Here is an 18,313-nt window from a genome sequence, read left to right as displayed (position 1 = left end):
TAAAAAGTTTGAAGTGGGAGTAGCTAGACCCAAAGGAATTTCGGTTTTTTTTATTGTTTTCTATAATTGACAGATAATTTTAGGTTAGAACGGATGTGGCAAATGAAACTATTTTTTAATTATGCTCAGCACAATTGAAACAAAACGTTGGCTTATCAGTATTTGTTATAATGACTAACACCTGAACGAACCTTTGCTCTTGTAACAAAAAGGTTTTAAGTATTTATATATAAAATGGCAGTAGATACTGAATCTTCGGTAATAAACTGGTCAGCTGAGCAAACCAAAATCTATTTAAAAAACGAAGGTCTTTCGGAACAAAGCCTTATAATATTATGTGAAGAAAATGGAGTAGATGGAAAATGTTTGCTACTTTTGAATGATAGCGATTTTGGCCAAGATCCATTGAACAGATTAAATTTAAAAGACAGAAAGTGCCTTTATTTACTATGCAAGTTATTACAGAGGGAAAATCAAAATACTCTTCAAACACTTGGTATTTTAGAACAACATTGTCATACTTACACATGCCAAAATCATTATATGTAAGTACTTGGTTTTAATAGGTGAGTTAAATGTTTATTAGTTATAATTTAATATTATAGTAAAACCGAAAGTGAATACGGAGATTCTGAAAGAATATCTCCGCCTTTATCTGAAGATGGCAAACCGAAGTATCCACCTGAGAAAAGAAAAGCATTTTTGAGCTTTATGTACGTAGTTGCAGTTACTTGGATTACTGCTTTCGTTATGGTTATAGTACACGACAGAGTACCTGATATGGAAAAATATCCTCCTCTTCCAGATATATTTTTAGATAACGTTCCTCTAATTCCTTGGGCTTTCGATATGTGCGAGATAACAGGCACATTACTGTTTACCATGTGGCTCATCGTATTAATTTTTCACAAATATAGGTGAGTACTATTAAACTTTGCAGGGGTGAATATGTCAAGTGTCTATTTGTAGATTCATCTTAATGAGAAGATTTTTCGCCCTTTCCGGGACGGTTTTCCTTTTACGTTGTGTTACAATGTTGATAACTTCCTTAAGCGTCCCAGGTTCTCATTTACAGTGCCAACCTCGGTTCTATACGACCCAAGCGAACGGAATTTTCGCTGATTTGGCTAGAAAATTATCCCAAGCGTTCGTGATTTGGAGAGGCGCTGGTTTATCCATAAGAGGTGTAAGAACTTGTGGTGATTACATGTTCAGTGGACATACAGTTGCGTTAACAATGTTAAATTTTTTTATTACCGAATGTAAGTATATCAAAAAATTATATATGAATATTTATAAAAAAAAATATGTGGAACGTGTTTTAGATACCCCAAGACATATTTATTACCTCCACACTCTCTCCTGGATGATGAATATGTTCGGGATATTTTTCATATTAGCTGCTCACGAGCATTATTCCATTGATGTCTTTGTAGCTTTCTATATTTCTAGTAGATTGTTTTTGTATTATCACACTTTATCTAATAACCAGGCTTTGATGCAAAGGGATTCCACAAGGACTCGGTAAGTACATTATACTTTTTAAAAACAATGTTTTAGATTAAGTTAAAAAGATGATCAAAAGAAAGCATCGCAAAACCCGATACTGGACCAAAGAAATATTAAAATGGTCAAGAGGAAAATATGAGTAAAAGCAAAGAAAATAAGGAGGCATACAAAACAACGAAAAACAGAAATAAATAAGGGAAGCAAAAAAGAAAACAAAATAGAAAAAAAGTGGATGAAAAGTAAAATTCCAATTTTCTGATGTTCGAAAGGGCATAAAAGGGTTCTGGATGAAAAATTTTAGGAAAAACAAAAGTTTCAGTGGATTACAATATATCAAGACCGATATTAATCAATTTCAAAAGAGCTGGATGTGTAATTGTGTCGTAATGTGTGTGTTTAGTTATCAAAGATTCAAATTTATTCAAAATTTATAATTTATGTTTTTTTTACAGTGTTTGGTTTCCACTTTTTTCATATTTTGAATCTAGCGTCGAAGGTATAATTCCAAACGAATACGAATCGCCGAAACAAATAGCTGGAAATATTGTTAAATTTATACACGGATTATTTTTCGATGTCAAAAGGCAGATATCTCAATCGTTTAGGTCTGCGCCCTTTCAAGGAACGTCGGTGAAAAGGAGTCGGACTGCCTTGGATAATAATAGAAATTCGAAAACTAATAGCAAAACAAGTATTAACACAGAGGACAGTAAGAATAAGTAATTTTTTTTTAAAACGGAACAACTAAAGGGACATTCAGCCTATTAATTAATTTAATATTAATTTGAAAAAAAAAATGAAAAAGAGAGAATTTTGACTTAACCTTGCCCCTACTAAATGTCTTTACTACCTTCCAAATTTTTTTTTATTAATATATTTACATATTTACCTTAACAAGGTTTGATGTATCTAGACCGTTATCGAATAATTCTTTGTCTTATTATCTAATTCAGAATCGCATTTCTAATATACAGGATGTTCTGGTCAATGTGAATGGTATTTTCTAAAGTCTTTAGTGCCTTGGATTGAAACCTTCGAATTATGTTAACCGATATCGATTTGGCACATCCCCAAATTTGGATTCCTTATTACCATAAGGGTTTAAGGACAGTTTTATAGATTAGAAGGTTGCTGGTTATTTAAAATTTCAATTTTCATCCTATGAGCTTATATTTTCGACGAAAATTGATGTCTGAATGTTTTCTTTTAGTCTAGGTACTTCATTTCGATAACATTGTAATTATTCGAATAGGTTTCGTTGGAAATTTTAGTTAATTGGCACAATATCAACAATTTTTGTCTCAATTACTAATTAAAGTGATATTTATAGATCATGTGATTAAATACTTAATATTTGGGATCATATAAACTTCGAATCGAAAACTACATGATTTTATGTCCTTCTAATCTTATTTAATTGTATGTGATCATTTTTCTGCCCAAAAACTTAATTTGGTTCTTTGTATAGGCGTATAGTGATAAAATATCTTATAATTTCCAAATTTTTTAAAAAAATAGTGAAAAAAACTGGTAAACCAAAAATTGATAACACTGCCAGCTTCTATAATATACTAAAATTTTTTTACTTCAAATTCTGATTAAACAGCATCATCTTCAGAATGTTTTAATCGCTTAGAAATAAAATTTTGGATGAAGTTGTTTCGGCTGGACACTCTGTATACTTGAGTAGTGACTATTCGTACACAAATTAGGAATTTGTCTTCATCTTCCTCTTAGAATGGTAATTTAGAAATTTCTTATTAAGTAAGTTATTTATACCGGTTTAAAAATATTGATTACTCATTTTTTGTTGCAGTTTTTCTTCTTTTGACTGGGTTTCGTAAGAGTGGCTTGTAACCTAATCCGATACAATTTCATATCTATTGTGATTCTCTAAATATAGAGTATCTATCAGATTAGAGACCGAATCTTTAATGCGGTACCTTGCTAGGGCTTCCCTGTCTAGTACTTGGAATCTCAGTGACCCAAAATGTGCTCCGCTGGTACTTGCAGTTCATAGAATCTCCACTTTCAATGTTAGTATCTTTTTACAAACAGTTTTGATAATTTTTGTCAACAAATCTGTTATGACTATTGGCAATTGTAATTAAAACTGTTTCACTTGTCTGTAACCAGGTTCCGGTTCCATAATTGGCATTAACGGAGCATCTTTGGTTATAGTTCCCAATTACATCTTAGTACCTTCCAGTAGGTTATATCCATCTAAGATTCCACAGAATTTATCTAAGGGCTCCTCTAGGAACCACTTCAATCTTGTTAACCCGGTTCCGGTTCCACAATTGGCATTAATGCAGCCTCTTTGGTCATTTATATGTTATATCCATCCATCAAAATTATGATTTTGAATTCATTCGAGATATTGTTCTCTTGTGTAGATTGTGGGATGACTTTTTCCATTTATTTTCCAATTGAATTTGTTCTTACCCATGTTTGTGGTCAGTACGAATGAATATTTGTAAAATGTATACAAAACTTGCTTGTACGATAAGAAGTTTCCAAATTATTGAGCGCCACTGTATATTTAAAAAAAATTGAACTGAGGTAATGATTAGACTGTTTAAATATTTTATTTAGAATGAATTTTTCTTATAACCAAAGACTTGCATCTTGTTAGTTTTGCTTCTACGAAATGTTGTTTCCAAGAATATTTCCACGGTTTTGGTTTTAATGGAAAAATTGTATTTCCAAGTGTCATATTTTAAATAAAATACGTTTTGTGGAAATGATTCTTGGATTGTAAATGTTGCAGGGACCATTTATATATATTAAATAAAAATTAGGGTTAATCTTCCATTTTAATCTAGTTTCTTTTTCCAAAAATGATAATTTTGAAAAAAGTATACCTTCCAAAGTTTAATTTATTAGATATTTATAGAACGTTTAGGTCAAATTGTAAATTATTTATTTATATGTCCATATTATTGTTAAATTTACAAGTTTGATTTGATTTTTGAATAAAAATATTGAAATGTTGGAGATTTTTTTTTATTTAAATCTTTTATTGTAAAAAATATTTTCCTTATCAACTTTTTTCATGATAACACAGTCTTTAACAGGAAACATTCAAATTAAAAAGAAATGTAAAAAAAATAAACATGTAATACACTTTTTGAGAGAAAAAAAATTGATAAAACAATTACTGATCTTAAAAACTAATTACAAAGGTCGTAGAGTGTATATGGAACATATTTTTCTCTTAAATAAAACTGCAAATATTCAAAATATCAGAATATGAAAAGATTTTTCATTAAAATTTTCCCCAACTAATTTATAGGTACAAAAGAAAACTAAAACCAAAATATTTGAGTATTAAAATATATACAAGAACGTGAAGATGAACTTTGAGTAGTAGAAAATGAAGAAACAATCAAATAAATAAAAGAAAAAAAGTAGTTTACCCAAATTGAAGATAATCCGTCTTCGAGAAGCTATAATTACAAAAAAAGGACATTTTACAAAATTATTCAAGTAATAGGAAGAGTTTTCTTGACCGAAAGAAGAATGAAGAACATAGCAGGATGATAAAAGGATTGAAAATAGTATCGTATAAAAAATAATACAAACTTGTATTTACAGATTGAAGATAATTTGTCTTAATAAGTCTTCGAGAAGCTGTAATTTCAAAAAAAAAGTGAACGAAAACCAAATTATTTAAGAAAAAAGAAGATATTGAAAATATATGAAAGTTTCATTGAATCCAAAGATGAATGAAGAACATGGCAGGATAAAACAATTTTTGAAAATGTTATCGTAAGAAAAATAATGAAAATACAACTAAAAATAGATCCACTGTGACTTGTATCCACAATCTAGTCAACTAATGTATCATAATAGAGGAATATAATAACAGGAAATAAAGAAACAATGATAAAGATGGAAAAATTGAGGCTTTCGCATAAATTGAACATAATTTGTCTTGATGAAGTCTTAATAAGTCTTCGAGAAGCTGTAATTTCAAAAAAAAGTGAACGAAAACCAAATTATTTAAGAAAAAAGAAGATATTGAAAATATATGAAAGTTTCATTGAATCCGAAGATGAATGAAGAACATGGCAGGATAAAACAATTTTTGAAAATGTTATCGTAAGAAAAATAATGAAAATACAACTAAAAATAGATCCACTGTGACTTGTATCCACAATCTAGTCAACTAATGTATCATAATAGAGGAATATAATAACAGGAAATAAAGAAACAATGATAAAGATGGAAAAATTGAGGCTTTCACACAAATTGAAATTATTTTGACAATCTGATTCCACTAATATGTCAAAATAGAGAAATCGAACAATAGAATATGAAGAAACGATGAAAAAGAAAGAAGATAGAAGTACTATAGGTGTACAAAGAACATGGTGGAATAAAAATGGGCTTGGAAGTATTACAAAAACAAATATTATAATAGATTCAATGAAATAACAAAAAAAAATGATCAATTGAAGTTATTTTGACAATTAGGTCCACTAATATGTCAAAATGGATCAATCAAGTGATAAAAATGGAAAAAATTGAGTAACTGCATAGATTTTCAAGCTCGATATGTATTTAATAAACTTAAAGAAGCTGGAATGCCCGAAGGGACACAACGAACGAACCCTTTAATATGTTTGGGGTAGATTTTCATCACCAATACGGCCAACAATGTAGATACCAGGGTATCTGTAAACTAACAAAATAATTCTAAGGAAAAAGAGAAGATTTCATTGAATATTCCATATACCCGCCACTAAAAACACAAATTAAAATACAGAGACTAATAACAAAATTAAAAAAATGTTTCTCATTTAACCAACATGCTTTCCACAGCCATTTTAATCAGTTTAGCTTCTTTCAGTTGTTTCATCGGAGGATTCGATTGACAGAAATTGTTGAGCTGTTTCAACAGATCTTTCAGTACTTTTGGTATGAAATTTTTCGTGGTGGGACAATCGGGTAGAACGCAGAGGAAACCGGCACGGATGTAACTGAAACGATAAATATTATTGAGATTTAACAATCGTATTACTCAATTTCGTACATTACCTCAATTTGAGATCCGTATTTTTATTTAGTTCCATGCTCAGTTGCTGGATGAGTGCTAACAGGCAACTTTGTTGTAATAGACACTCGTCTCCGAATAAAGTTTGGATATCCACCCTTTCGCATACGTAAATTACGTAACTTAAATTTTCAGCACTTAATGCGAGTTGGAAAGCATCATCGTAATTATTCCTCAATAATAAATGTTGAATTTGGTTCATCGTAATCGCCTTAAAAAAATAATATTTATATTATATATACATCACTAATAAAATATCAATTTATTAAATCGACATGGTAATACCACCCTTAGTGGGGAGATTATTCAATTTTTGATTATATTATCAATCAATAAGGCACTGGTCTGATATCAAGAGGGTGGTTGGTTGATTAGTTGGTACCATTTTTCAATCGAGAAAGGCTTAGCTTCAAAAATATTATGGTTAAGCTGAAAATGTCTAGAAAAACCCAAAATTGAATTCAAAGACACCAAAAAGTCATCGTATCACCATTTTACCTGATCATGTTGGAAAATTACACTAAAAATAATTTAAAAAAAGGCCAAAATCAAATTTAAGATACCAAGAAGTTACCATATCACCATTTTACTTGAGTACTATAAGAATTTTTGAAAATTATGGTAGTAAAGGTCAGTTATACTAAAAATAATTTAAGAAAGGGCCAAAATCAAATTTAGAGACACCAAAAAATGATCAGGACACCATTTTACTTGAGTACAATAAGGATTTTTGAAAATTATGGTAGTAAAGGACAGTTATACTAAAAATAATGTCCAGAAAAGCCCAAAATCATATTTAGAGACAACAAGAAGTTACCATATCACCATTTTATTTGAGTACGATAAAGATTTTGATAAATTAGAGCAGTAAAGGGCAGTTACACTAAAAAAAAGTCTAAGGAAGCCAAAAATCAAATTAAGAGACACCAAAAAATGATCATATCATCATTTTAGTTGAGCATATTGATAAGAACGGAACAAGAATATCTAGAGCACTTCACACGTTAAATAATTAATTCGAAACACCTTTTAGATCATTTTCATTGTGAATTTTGAATTTTAACATTTATTTTGACAGTTGGATCACCCTTTAAAAACAAAAATACTTAATAAGGATAACGGACTTACATGTGTGTCTACATGCGGGGATGGAGTCACTGCCCTGGATCTAACTGCATTCATTACACTGTCTTCGAAAACTGTAGCGTGATTTTTAAAACCTTCTTTCACTTGATCGCTTATTACATCTCGAATGTTGTTGACTAGCTTATCATTCATACTGAAAATAAATTTTTTTCATAAATTAATCCACAAATTTTCGTTCAAATCCTCCTAGAATTATAGAGATTAAATAAAATATCAACCCTACACAATTAAATAGGAATTTCTTTGAACCATTCGTGATTGTAGGTTGTTTTGACTCAAGAAGTTCCTCTTTTAGCTCATATGGTTACGCATCTGTTGTTGATGGCACAGTAGCGCTCTGGCTCAAAATATGGAGTAGTTGCCCCTTTTTTAGCACGGCTGTCTGCTTATTCATTGTCGGTACACCCTGATAACCAAGTAGCCACATTAGGATTACAATCCAGCTCCTAGCGGTACCTTTGAACTATTTGTATACCAGACAAATGCATTTTGGGCTAGCACAGGATCTTTATTGAGGCTTTTGACCCATCGGTTTGTCACTGTTGAACGATATTCACACTATTACACTATTAACTACCATTACACCAACACTCGCAATTCCACTGTCCGAAACAGTTTTTGTTCACTTTCTAGAAGATGATTAATTGTGTGTCCAATAATCCTGTATAAGTAACAAGAAAAGAATTGGACTTTTAACATACCTTTTAAAAACGATATTAAATTGTTTGTGTAGTTCCGAAGTAAGAGTACTGGTTAATTTATCGGCATTAGTTTTCATGGTATCAGAAACGGTTTGCATTTGAACGATGAGATCTTTTCCTTTTTCCTGTACTCTCCTCTGTTTATCCATATAACTTTCCACGGATGCGGTATCTAAAAACAAAACATTATAAACAACATTTCCGATCCAAAATAAAAAGTGATTTTCTTCATTTACATTCTTTAGTGCCACGTGTGAACGTCTCGTTGATTTGTTGGAACATCTGTCCGCACACACGTTCCCATGAAGGTATTAAAGACGAAGAAATTATGTCACGATAACATTTTTCTAAACTAGGAGCTACGATATTTACCACAGATACACTCAGAGTATCCGCTAAAGTCTAAAACAGTAAAAATCACAATTAAATTAGAATACGGATGAATATTACATGGTTTTACCTTGCTGTTAAAAGCTTTAGATATATTGTCACGTAGCAAAATATCAGTGTGATTCAATTTTTGAGTATATTGACTCTCTATTTGATGCCTGTAAGTTTCCATTTGATTCTGCACTACAGGTAAAACGGCGTTTTTAATTTCGTGCGTTATAATTTGTTGTAGCTTCTCCGATAGAGTTTTGATTGATTGTTGATTGGAGGTTTCCAACATTTTCGCTATTTGTAATTGTTGTTTTGACATAGTTAATTCTATTTCTTTGATATACTCATCTTTATCCAATCTTTCATCGTGTAATTTTTGTATCAGTACGTTTTGCTCGCGAATTAAATTTTCTAAAGCGTTTATTCTATAACCTAACAGCTGTAGCTGGGATTTTTCTTCGTTTACACTCAACCTAAAAGGATTTACTCAATTTATGACAAAGATAAGTTTAAAACGAAATAATCAGGGATAAAACTGTTCAAAATGTAAACATAAAAATGTCTGGAATAGAAAAAAAGGAAGTATGTGTTTGAGTTTTATAAATAAGAGGAAAAGTGTGTTTATTTTTTCTTGTACAATGAGATTCAATTGTTTTAAACCATCACAAATTGCTTCTTTTTTGTTTAATTAATAGCAAAGTTAACATAGAAAAGTCTACAAAATAGCAAAAAAAAGTATGCCGATTAACTATTTTATTTTGTTTTACTCAAGCTATTTAAATTTATATACACTTTTGGTTGTTTTTTTCATATTTTCACACTTTTTTTAATAACATTTTATGTTTATATTCGTTTTTATTATAAAACAATCATATTTACAACGAAATATAAGATTAACAAGTAAATACAATTGTTTAGAAGATACGGACTTACTTTGATTATTTGAAAACAATTAGATTTGTTAAAATCACAAAAGAATTTAAAAAAATGTTTGTTAATATTGAAAAAACTACAAAAAGAAAAAAATAAACTTCAAAAACAAAACATAGATATCCGATAGTGTCAAAAACATAACCTCGAAATGCGAATTCACCGCGGAATTTTTATTGCGATGTTGTCGGGTTGTTCTATAAAAATTTATTATCAAGAAAAATAATATGGAATTGAGTAAATCTGTACAATTGAACATTGGCAACAAAGCTAATGAGGAATGACGTGGATGAAACATTCATAGGCGGGAAATTATACAACATTTGAATATCTACGTAATTAGGGGTTAACGAGGATTATATATAAAAAATTGGGGAGATAATGAAATAAAACAATGAAAATATCAATACAAAAATGTTATAGGGATTTATAAAAAAAATAATCATTGCTTATGTTTTTTTTTAATTCGACATGTTATCATAAACGATATTTTCTTAATATAATCATTCATAACCTTTTTGAAGAGCATTAAACAAGGTCCATTTGTTTTTTATATTAATCTACACAAAAAAACGATCATTTAGAACAAAAAAAATGATAATTAATGTTCGTGTATTAATTTTTTACAAGTTAAAGATTCATTTTTGAGATAACAGGGACATTTTCATGTAAGATATAAAGATTTGACGCATGGCCCTGATATAGGAAAACTTTTCCTCTGCAGGGCTGAAATTGTTGTGGATTAACGAGGGGCAGTGTGATATAAACTGAAATAATGGAAGCGAAAAGTAATTCGCAGCTTTTTCGATGAGTAATAGATAGTTTTTATTACTAGTAAAGGTGAGTACAACTGCAACTGTATCAATAATGAAGTATAAACAATTATACGTGAGAAAATAACAACTTTGAGGGGAAGATTTATTATTTCAAGCTTAAAAACATGAAAAATCGATATTTTTATGTAGAGATTTAAAAAAAATATTTGAAAACTTTATTATGATTACTTGTAAAAAAGTTATTGCTAATTATTGCCTCCCTTTTTATTTCTTTTTTGCTGTTCTGTTATCTATACATTCAGCACCAACATTTTTTTCTACTTAAATCTTGTTTCTCCTTTTATCTTCCATCTTCATACCTCGTATCTTCTTTGTTTTTACTTCGAAGTCCTTGTTTCGGTTCCGAAAGTGAGTAAAGGGAGTCACTACCCCTTTAAAAACCCCTGTTTGTATTTCTTTTAGCACTAGGAAGGTATTTTTAATGATTCTAAATATTTTTACTGCTGTCCCTGTTTATTTTCTGTATTACATTCTCTATTCTTCTATCTACCTTACATATCTCATTCCCATACTCAGTATTTTGTTTGTCTTTACTTCGGAGTCCTTGTTTCGGTTCCAAGAGTGGGTAAAGGGAGTCACTACCCCTTTAAAAACCCCTGTTTGTATTTCTTTTAGCACTAGGAAGGTATTTTTAATGATTCTAAATATTTTTACTGCTGTCCCTGTTTATTTTCTGTATTACATTCTCTATTCTTCTATCTACCTTACATATCTCATTCCCATACTCAGTATTTTGTTTGTCTTTACTTCGGAGTCCTTGTTTCGGTTCCGAAAGTGAGTAAAGGGAGTCACTACCCCTTTAAAAACCCCCGTTTCTATTTCTTTATTTACCAGGAAGGTTTTTCAATATTTGTTTCTTTACTTCATCTACATTTCTACCATATTCTGGTATTTTTGTACTTAGATATTGAAAGTTATTCATTCGTTCCACTTCGATAATAATTATTTTTGTTTTCTTCTCATTTATCTTCGTATAAATCTGATAACATATCAATTTTCTGGTACCCAATAATATTAAACTACCAAAATACTAATTAAACTTATAAATTTAAGAAAGAAAAGAAAAAACTAACCTTAGTTCGTTCCTTAACGCTTCATCTTTGATGACTTCGGTTTCTTCGACCATCGGTATAGTTGGCCATACAATATCGTTGTTCAATTTCTCTTGATAATTGATATTATTCTGTTTGGAATAATCTTGTTTTGTTTCTTTTTCCGTTTCCTGCATTTTGGGTAGGTTTTCGAAGAATTCTTGACTGTCGTAGTTGGAATTGTTCAACGATAATATTTCTTGTACTTCTCTACTGGGACTGGAGCCCCCGCTGGCGAAATTATCCTTGTGCGGTCGTTGGAAATCGATCAGATTTTCGACGACGACGTCGTTCACTTCGGACAGAGGAGCCTCCATAGAATTCGAAGTTTCGTTTCGAACGCTATTCGGTCTGGAGGCACATCCCGGGGTGAAATCATCCGGGGTCATTAGAGTGAGGTTAGAATTGCTCTTTTGTTGGATTAACAGCGAGACGGATTCTTGTAGATCGTCTAATTTGGGGAGTTTTCCTTTATCCTCCACTTTTTCCGAAGGATTATTCAAAGTGTTGTGGTACATGGTCTCCGGGTAAAAGGATATATTACATTCCTGGAATTTTTTCGGTTGTATAACTAATATTTTCAAGCAGACACTTTTCCTTTCGACGTCTTCGTCGAAATCGTCCCTTTCGTCGTATAAATCGTCGTTGGTGTTGTCGTAAGAGAAAGGAACGTTACGACTGGCTGCTTCCAGTATGTGGAAACTGAGGAACGGAGCCGGAAGTAGAAATTCTGCTAGCGTTGTGACGTGCACGACTTTTTTTTCGTCGTTTCTGTCTAGTTGTAAGACGTACATCACCCTGTTGTTTATATCTGATACGACGAGGTACTGGCCGGTGTAATCGAGGGATATATTGAGGTAGAGACCGGATATTAAGCTGTTGGGGTCCGATTTGAAGTGGATTGTCTGAAGGCAAGTCCAAGTCTCACACGACCATAGTTTTATCTCTGAATTATTGTTTGCACCGGTTACTGTGAATTTCCAGCACCTAAAAACATATAAATATGAGAAAAAAATATTTTATGGTATTTTTAAAGTCATTTGAGGGCAAAAATACATTAAATAAATCATTATTCTATAGTATTTTTGAACTCAAAGAATTATTATGTCAACAAAATGCAGCGGAAAAAAAATTTTTTTATAGTCTTTCTAAAGTCAAAGGAATAATTTGAAACCATGTTTATTTTATGGTATTTTTAAAGTCATTTTACAGTATATTTTATGTCAATTGCAGTACAAGGATATTAAAAAAATTTGGTAACAAAAATTTTGAAAGTATCTTCAAAAATCTGGGTTAAAACGAATATAAAGTATTTTAGAGGTCAAATGAACTACTACAATAATATAAAGGTACAAAAGGGGCACTCCAAATGGGAAAATCTCTAATACAACTTTGGAAATATACTTAAAATGGAATATAAAGTATTTTAGAGGTCAAATGAACTACTATGATCACCTACAAGTGCCAGAAAGGCAATCAAAATGAACGAATCTTCAATATACCTTGGAAAATTCGTGTGAAAACAAATTTATTTTTGAAAATCCGTGTAAAAGCGATTATATAGTATTTTTAGAGTCATATGAACTACTACAATAATCTAAAGGTACAAAAGGGGCACTCCAAATGGGAAAATCTCTAATACAACTTTGGAAATATACTTAAAATGGTATATAAGGTATTTTAGAGGTCAAATGAACTACTATGATCACCTACAAGTGCCAGAAAGGCAATCAAAATGAACGAATCTTCAATATACCTTGGAAAATTCGTGTGAAAACAAATTTATTTTTGAAAATCCATGTAAAAGCGATTATATAGTATTTTTAGAGTCATATGAACTACTACAATAATCTAAAGGTACAAAAGGGGCACTCCAAATGGGAAAATCTCTAATACAACTTTGGAAATATACTTAAAATGGAATATAGAGTATTTTAGAGGTCAAATGAACTACTATGATCATCTACAAGTGCCAAAAGGGCACTCAAAATAAACGAATCTTCAATATACCTTTGAAAATTCAAGTGAAAACAAATTTATTTTTGAAAATCCATGTAAAAGCGATTATATAGTATTTTTAGAGTCATATGAACTACTACAATAATCTAAAGGTACAAAAGGGGCACTCCAAATGGGAAAATCTCTAATACAACTTTGGAAATATACTTAAAATGGAATATAGAGTATTTTAGAGGTCAAATGAACTACTATGATCATCTACAAGTGCCAAAAGGGCACTCAAAATAAACGAATCTTCAATATACCTTTGAAAATTCAAGTGAAAACAAATTTATTTTTGAAAATCCATGTAAAAGCGATTATATAGTATTTTTAGAGTCATATGAACTACTACAATAATCTAAAGGTACAAAAGGGGCACTCCAAATGGGAAAATCTCTAATACAACTTTAGAAATATACTTAAAATGGAATATAAAGTATTTTAGAGGTCAAATGAACTACTATGATCATCTACAAGTGCCAGAAAGGCAATCAAAATGAACGAATCTTCAATATACCTTGGAAAATTCGTGTGAAAACAAATTTATTTTTGAAAATCCATGTAAAAGCGATTATATAGTATTTTTAGAGTCATATGAACTACTACAATAATCTAAAGGTACAAAAGGGGCACTCCAAATGGGAAAATCTCTAATACAACTTTGGAAATATACTTAAAATGGAATATAGAGTATTTTAGAGGTCAAATGAACTACTATGATCATCTACAAGTGCCAAAAGGGCACTCAAAATAAACGAATCTTCAATATACCTTTGAAAATTCAAGTGAAAACAAATTTATTTTTGAAAATCCATGTAAAAGCGATTATATAGTATTTTTAGAGGTCAAATGAACTACTACAATAGTATAAAGGTACAAAAGGGGCACTCCAAATGGGAAAATCTCTAATACAACTTTGGAAATATAATTAAAATGGAATATAGAGTATTTTAGAGGTCAAATGAACTACTATGATCATCTACAAGTGCCAAAAGGGCACTCAAAATAAACGAATCTTCAATATACCTTTGAAAATTCAAGTGAAAACAAATTTATTTTTGAAAATCCATGTAAAAGCGATTATATAGTATTTTTAGAGGTCAAATGAACTACTACAATAATCTAAAGGTACAAAAGGGGCACTCCAAATGGGAAAATCTCTAATACAACTTTGGAAATATAATTAAAATGGAATATAGAGTATTTTAGAGGTCAAATGAACTACTATGATCATCTACAAGTGCCAGAAAGGCAATCAAAATGAACGAATCTTCAATATACCTTGGAAAATTCGTGTGAAAACAAATTTATTTTTGAAAATCCATGTAAAAGCGATTATATAGTATTTTTAGAGTCATATGAACTACTACAATAATCTAAAGGTACAAAAGGGGCACTCCAAATGGGAAAATCTCTAATACAACTTTGGAAATATACTTAAAATGGAATATAGAGTATTTTAGAGGTCAAATGAACTACTATGATCATCTACAAGTGCCAAAAGGGCACTCAAAATAAACGAATCTTCAATATACCTTTGAAAATTCAAGTGAAAACAAATTTATTTTTGAAAATCCATGTAAAAGCGATTATATAGTATTTTTAGAGGTCAAATGAACTACTACAATAATCTAAAGGTACAAAAGGGGCACTCCAAATGGGAAAATCTCTAATACAACTTTGGAAATATAATTAAAATGGAATATAGAGTATTTTAGAGGTCAAATGAACTACTATGATCATCTACAAGTGCCAAAAGGGCACTCAAAATAAACGAATCTTCAATATACCTTTGAAAATTCAAGTGAAAACAAATTTATTTTTGAAAATCCATGTAAAAGCGATTATATAGTAATTTTAGAGTCATATGAACTACTACAATAATCTAAAGGTACAAAAGGGGCACTCCAAATGGGAAAATCTCTAATACAACTTTAGAAATATACTTAAAATGGAATATAAAGTATTTTAGAGGTCAAATGAACTACTATGATCATCTACAAGTGCCAGAAAGGCAATCAAAATGAACGAATCTTCAATATACCTTGGAAAATTCGTGTGAAAACAAATTTATTTTTGAAAATCCATGTAAAAGCGATTATATAGTATTTTTAGAGTCATATGAACTACTACAATAATCTAAAGGTACAAAAGGGGCACTCCAAATGGGAAAATCTCTAATACAACTTTGGAAATATACTTAAAATGGAATATAGAGTATTTTAGAGGTCAAATGAACTACTATGATCATCTACAAGTGCCAAGGAGGCACCAAAAATGAACGAATCTTTAATATATCTTTGAATATTCGTGTGAAAACAAATATATTTTTGAAAAACCATGTAAAAACGATTATATAGTATTTTTAGAGTCATATGAACTACTAGGATCATCTTCAAAACAAAATGGGCACTCAAAATATATGAAAACATGTGAATTAAAAAGTTTAACGACAATTAAAGGATTTTTATAAAATAAAAATGTCAAAAGAAAGAAAAATGTCCAGTTTTTAGTTGTCCTAAAATCATTCAAAGAACAACAATTTTCAAAATGATCTTGGACAACAAAAATTTATATTATATAGTATTTTCTATATCAATTGAACTACAATCGTCCAAAATGTATTAAAAATAACAAAAAACAAGAATTCTAAAATCAATTTAAGTATTAAAATATATCAAACTATTAAAAATAACGAAAATTCGTTAATATATAGTATTTCTAAAGTCAATTAAGTCCTCAAATGAAAGAATATATAGAAAAAACAGTTTTGAACAAAAAGAAATATTTATCTTAAAGCAAATCGAACAATTAAAATAAATTATGTTAGAAAAAAACGTTAATTTCACTGATATCCTTCGATAAAGGGTAACCTAACCTTAAACAGTTATGACCCGAAAATAATTACTTAAAAAATAGGGGAATAAAAGTGTGGAAATGTTAATGTCATCCTAATAAATAATAAATCCACCGATATACTTACTCCGTACTATATTCTAAAACATTATCGATGAAAATAATTGAAGACAACGGACAACCATCATGAGGTCGCCATTCATGGAGACATTTTTGTTTTTCTGCATCAAACATGTATAACTGTAACGGAAATTATTCATACAATTATATACAGGTAGTACAAAAAAATTTAAACAAGATAAGTGGACCATTAAGAGAAATAACAAATATCACCGGAGAGGTTAGTACATCGTCCTGAGACCCGGGATCCAAACCAGGATTAAATTGCTGCCATTTTTGAATTATTTTCTATCAGGAATAAGTAAAAATATGCTAAATATAAAAATCCAACATAATAATTAGTCTACTATCAATAAGATCTTCTACATTAATATTTCCTCCTATGTCTTATATTAGGGTCCCACAAATAGGCTCTGATCCGCCACTGGTCAGATAACTAGTGTTCTTAAGTCCAAAAATTCTCAAAATCCACTGGTTTATACACTTTTGAATGACACACGAAAAAGCTAGAGTACTAACAAATATTTTTATAGTTATAATCATCAAAAATGACAATTAAATCATTTATTGTTTTTAAATTTTATATAAAACACTCACAAGCAAATGATTATTGTTATAACCAGTAATTTAAAGGCCGTAGTCACCTAAATTTTGAAAAAATTAAAGTTACTTTATTGTTAATGTCACTATGACAAGAAAATGGAAATACAGAATAATATATATATATATATATATATATATATATATATATGAAAATATAAATTACCTGGAAAAATTTCACATATCCATCAGCGGATGCTATAGCAATTGCAGTACCGTCTGATGAAAATGCGGCATCTACTACTTCCGTCTGGTATTTTATTTCTATGTAACCTTCATAACTATCGTTAAGATCAAGAGAACTACCTTTACCATATTTTTCAGTCAACATCGCCACATTGAATATATCAACTATAAAAAAAATAATTCATATAGATTAATAAATATATCTTATGTCACTGTTTGATAAGGATATTGCCTCCTCGACAAATTGCATGCTGTACCAACTGCCCCAACCATTGGAAAATAGTAACTCTAGGCTCGCAATACTAAATAATGGGGCCACCCGGTACACAAATAGCTCCAGAATGAATGGCTTGGTCACGAGCGCGGTTACACTAATATTCATAGTTAACTGTCTTTAATAATGTTAATTTCTTTAAAGTATACTAAAGTGCTAAATATCAGTTTTAAATCTTTGAATTACTACTTAAATTAATAAAATGAAGTATTAATAATAATAAAGATACTAAATATTATGTTTACTTACCTTTGGTGCTGTTTAAAACGACAAACATTTTCTCTGGATCATCAGCACCATCCTCCTCATCTATAGACAAAAACGGGCACCATATCAACCTGTAACTTGTCTTCGGTCTACTTCCTTCAAGTGGATAAATGTGTAAGAGTAAAGTGTAAGTGATCGCGAGTGGTTTATCATCAATTTGATAAACTAATATATTTCCTTCACTATCGACACATCCTAAAATAATTTCCTCCCTGGAAAAAGCAAACGAGATATCTTTGATATCATCTTTCAAGTTTTTTATAAGAGCTCTGTGTCCGGTTTCTTGATTAGTGACTCTCACCATACCACCATCTTTGCCTGAAAATAATTGATTTGAAAGGTACCATTGGGGGTAT

General features: G+C 30.2%; 2 protein-coding genes across 3 annotated transcripts in view; one reads left to right on the top strand and one right to left on the bottom strand.

Annotated features, from left to right (window-relative positions):
• The first annotated feature begins 2 nt into the window (after positions 1 to 2).
• LOC130446244 (ceramide phosphoethanolamine synthase) lies at positions 3 to 4,516 on the top strand. The gene is made up of 5 exons (XM_056782365.1): positions 3 to 545; positions 606 to 917; positions 970 to 1,262; positions 1,326 to 1,524; positions 1,962 to 4,516. Exons 1-5 carry the CDS (start codon positions 235 to 237, stop codon positions 2,230 to 2,232), a joined length of 1,386 nt encoding a protein of 461 aa, XP_056638343.1. The 5' UTR covers positions 3 to 234; the 3' UTR covers positions 2,233 to 4,516.
• Positions 4,500 to 18,313, bottom strand: part of LOC130446236 (enhancer of mRNA-decapping protein 4) — a 22,544-nt gene continuing 8,730 nt past the window's right edge. For both annotated transcript variants that reach the window (XM_056782353.1, XM_056782352.1), the window contains exons 3-12: positions 17,940 to 18,275; positions 17,397 to 17,581; positions 16,638 to 16,750; positions 11,636 to 12,640; positions 8,876 to 9,269; positions 8,652 to 8,817; positions 8,416 to 8,587; positions 7,697 to 7,847; positions 6,553 to 6,779; positions 4,500 to 6,494 (exon numbers count right to left, since the gene is read on the bottom strand). In XM_056782353.1, the coding sequence (XP_056638331.1) occupies positions 6,311 to 6,494; positions 6,553 to 6,779; positions 7,697 to 7,847; positions 8,416 to 8,587; positions 8,652 to 8,817; positions 8,876 to 9,269; positions 11,636 to 12,640; positions 16,638 to 16,750; positions 17,397 to 17,581; positions 17,940 to 18,275 (2,933 nt within the window). In that variant the 3' untranslated portion in view covers positions 4,500 to 6,310. The remainder of the gene's footprint in view (positions 6,495 to 6,552; positions 6,780 to 7,696; positions 7,848 to 8,415; positions 8,588 to 8,651; positions 8,818 to 8,875; positions 9,270 to 11,635; positions 12,641 to 16,637; positions 16,751 to 17,396; positions 17,582 to 17,939; positions 18,276 to 18,313) is intronic.

This window comes from Diorhabda sublineata, chromosome 7 (assembly GCF_026230105.1).
Source record: "Diorhabda sublineata isolate icDioSubl1.1 chromosome 7, icDioSubl1.1, whole genome shotgun sequence".
NCBI classification, from domain to species: domain Eukaryota; kingdom Metazoa; phylum Arthropoda; class Insecta; order Coleoptera; family Chrysomelidae; genus Diorhabda; species Diorhabda sublineata.
This window is presented reverse-complemented; position numbering and strand designations above follow the sequence as displayed.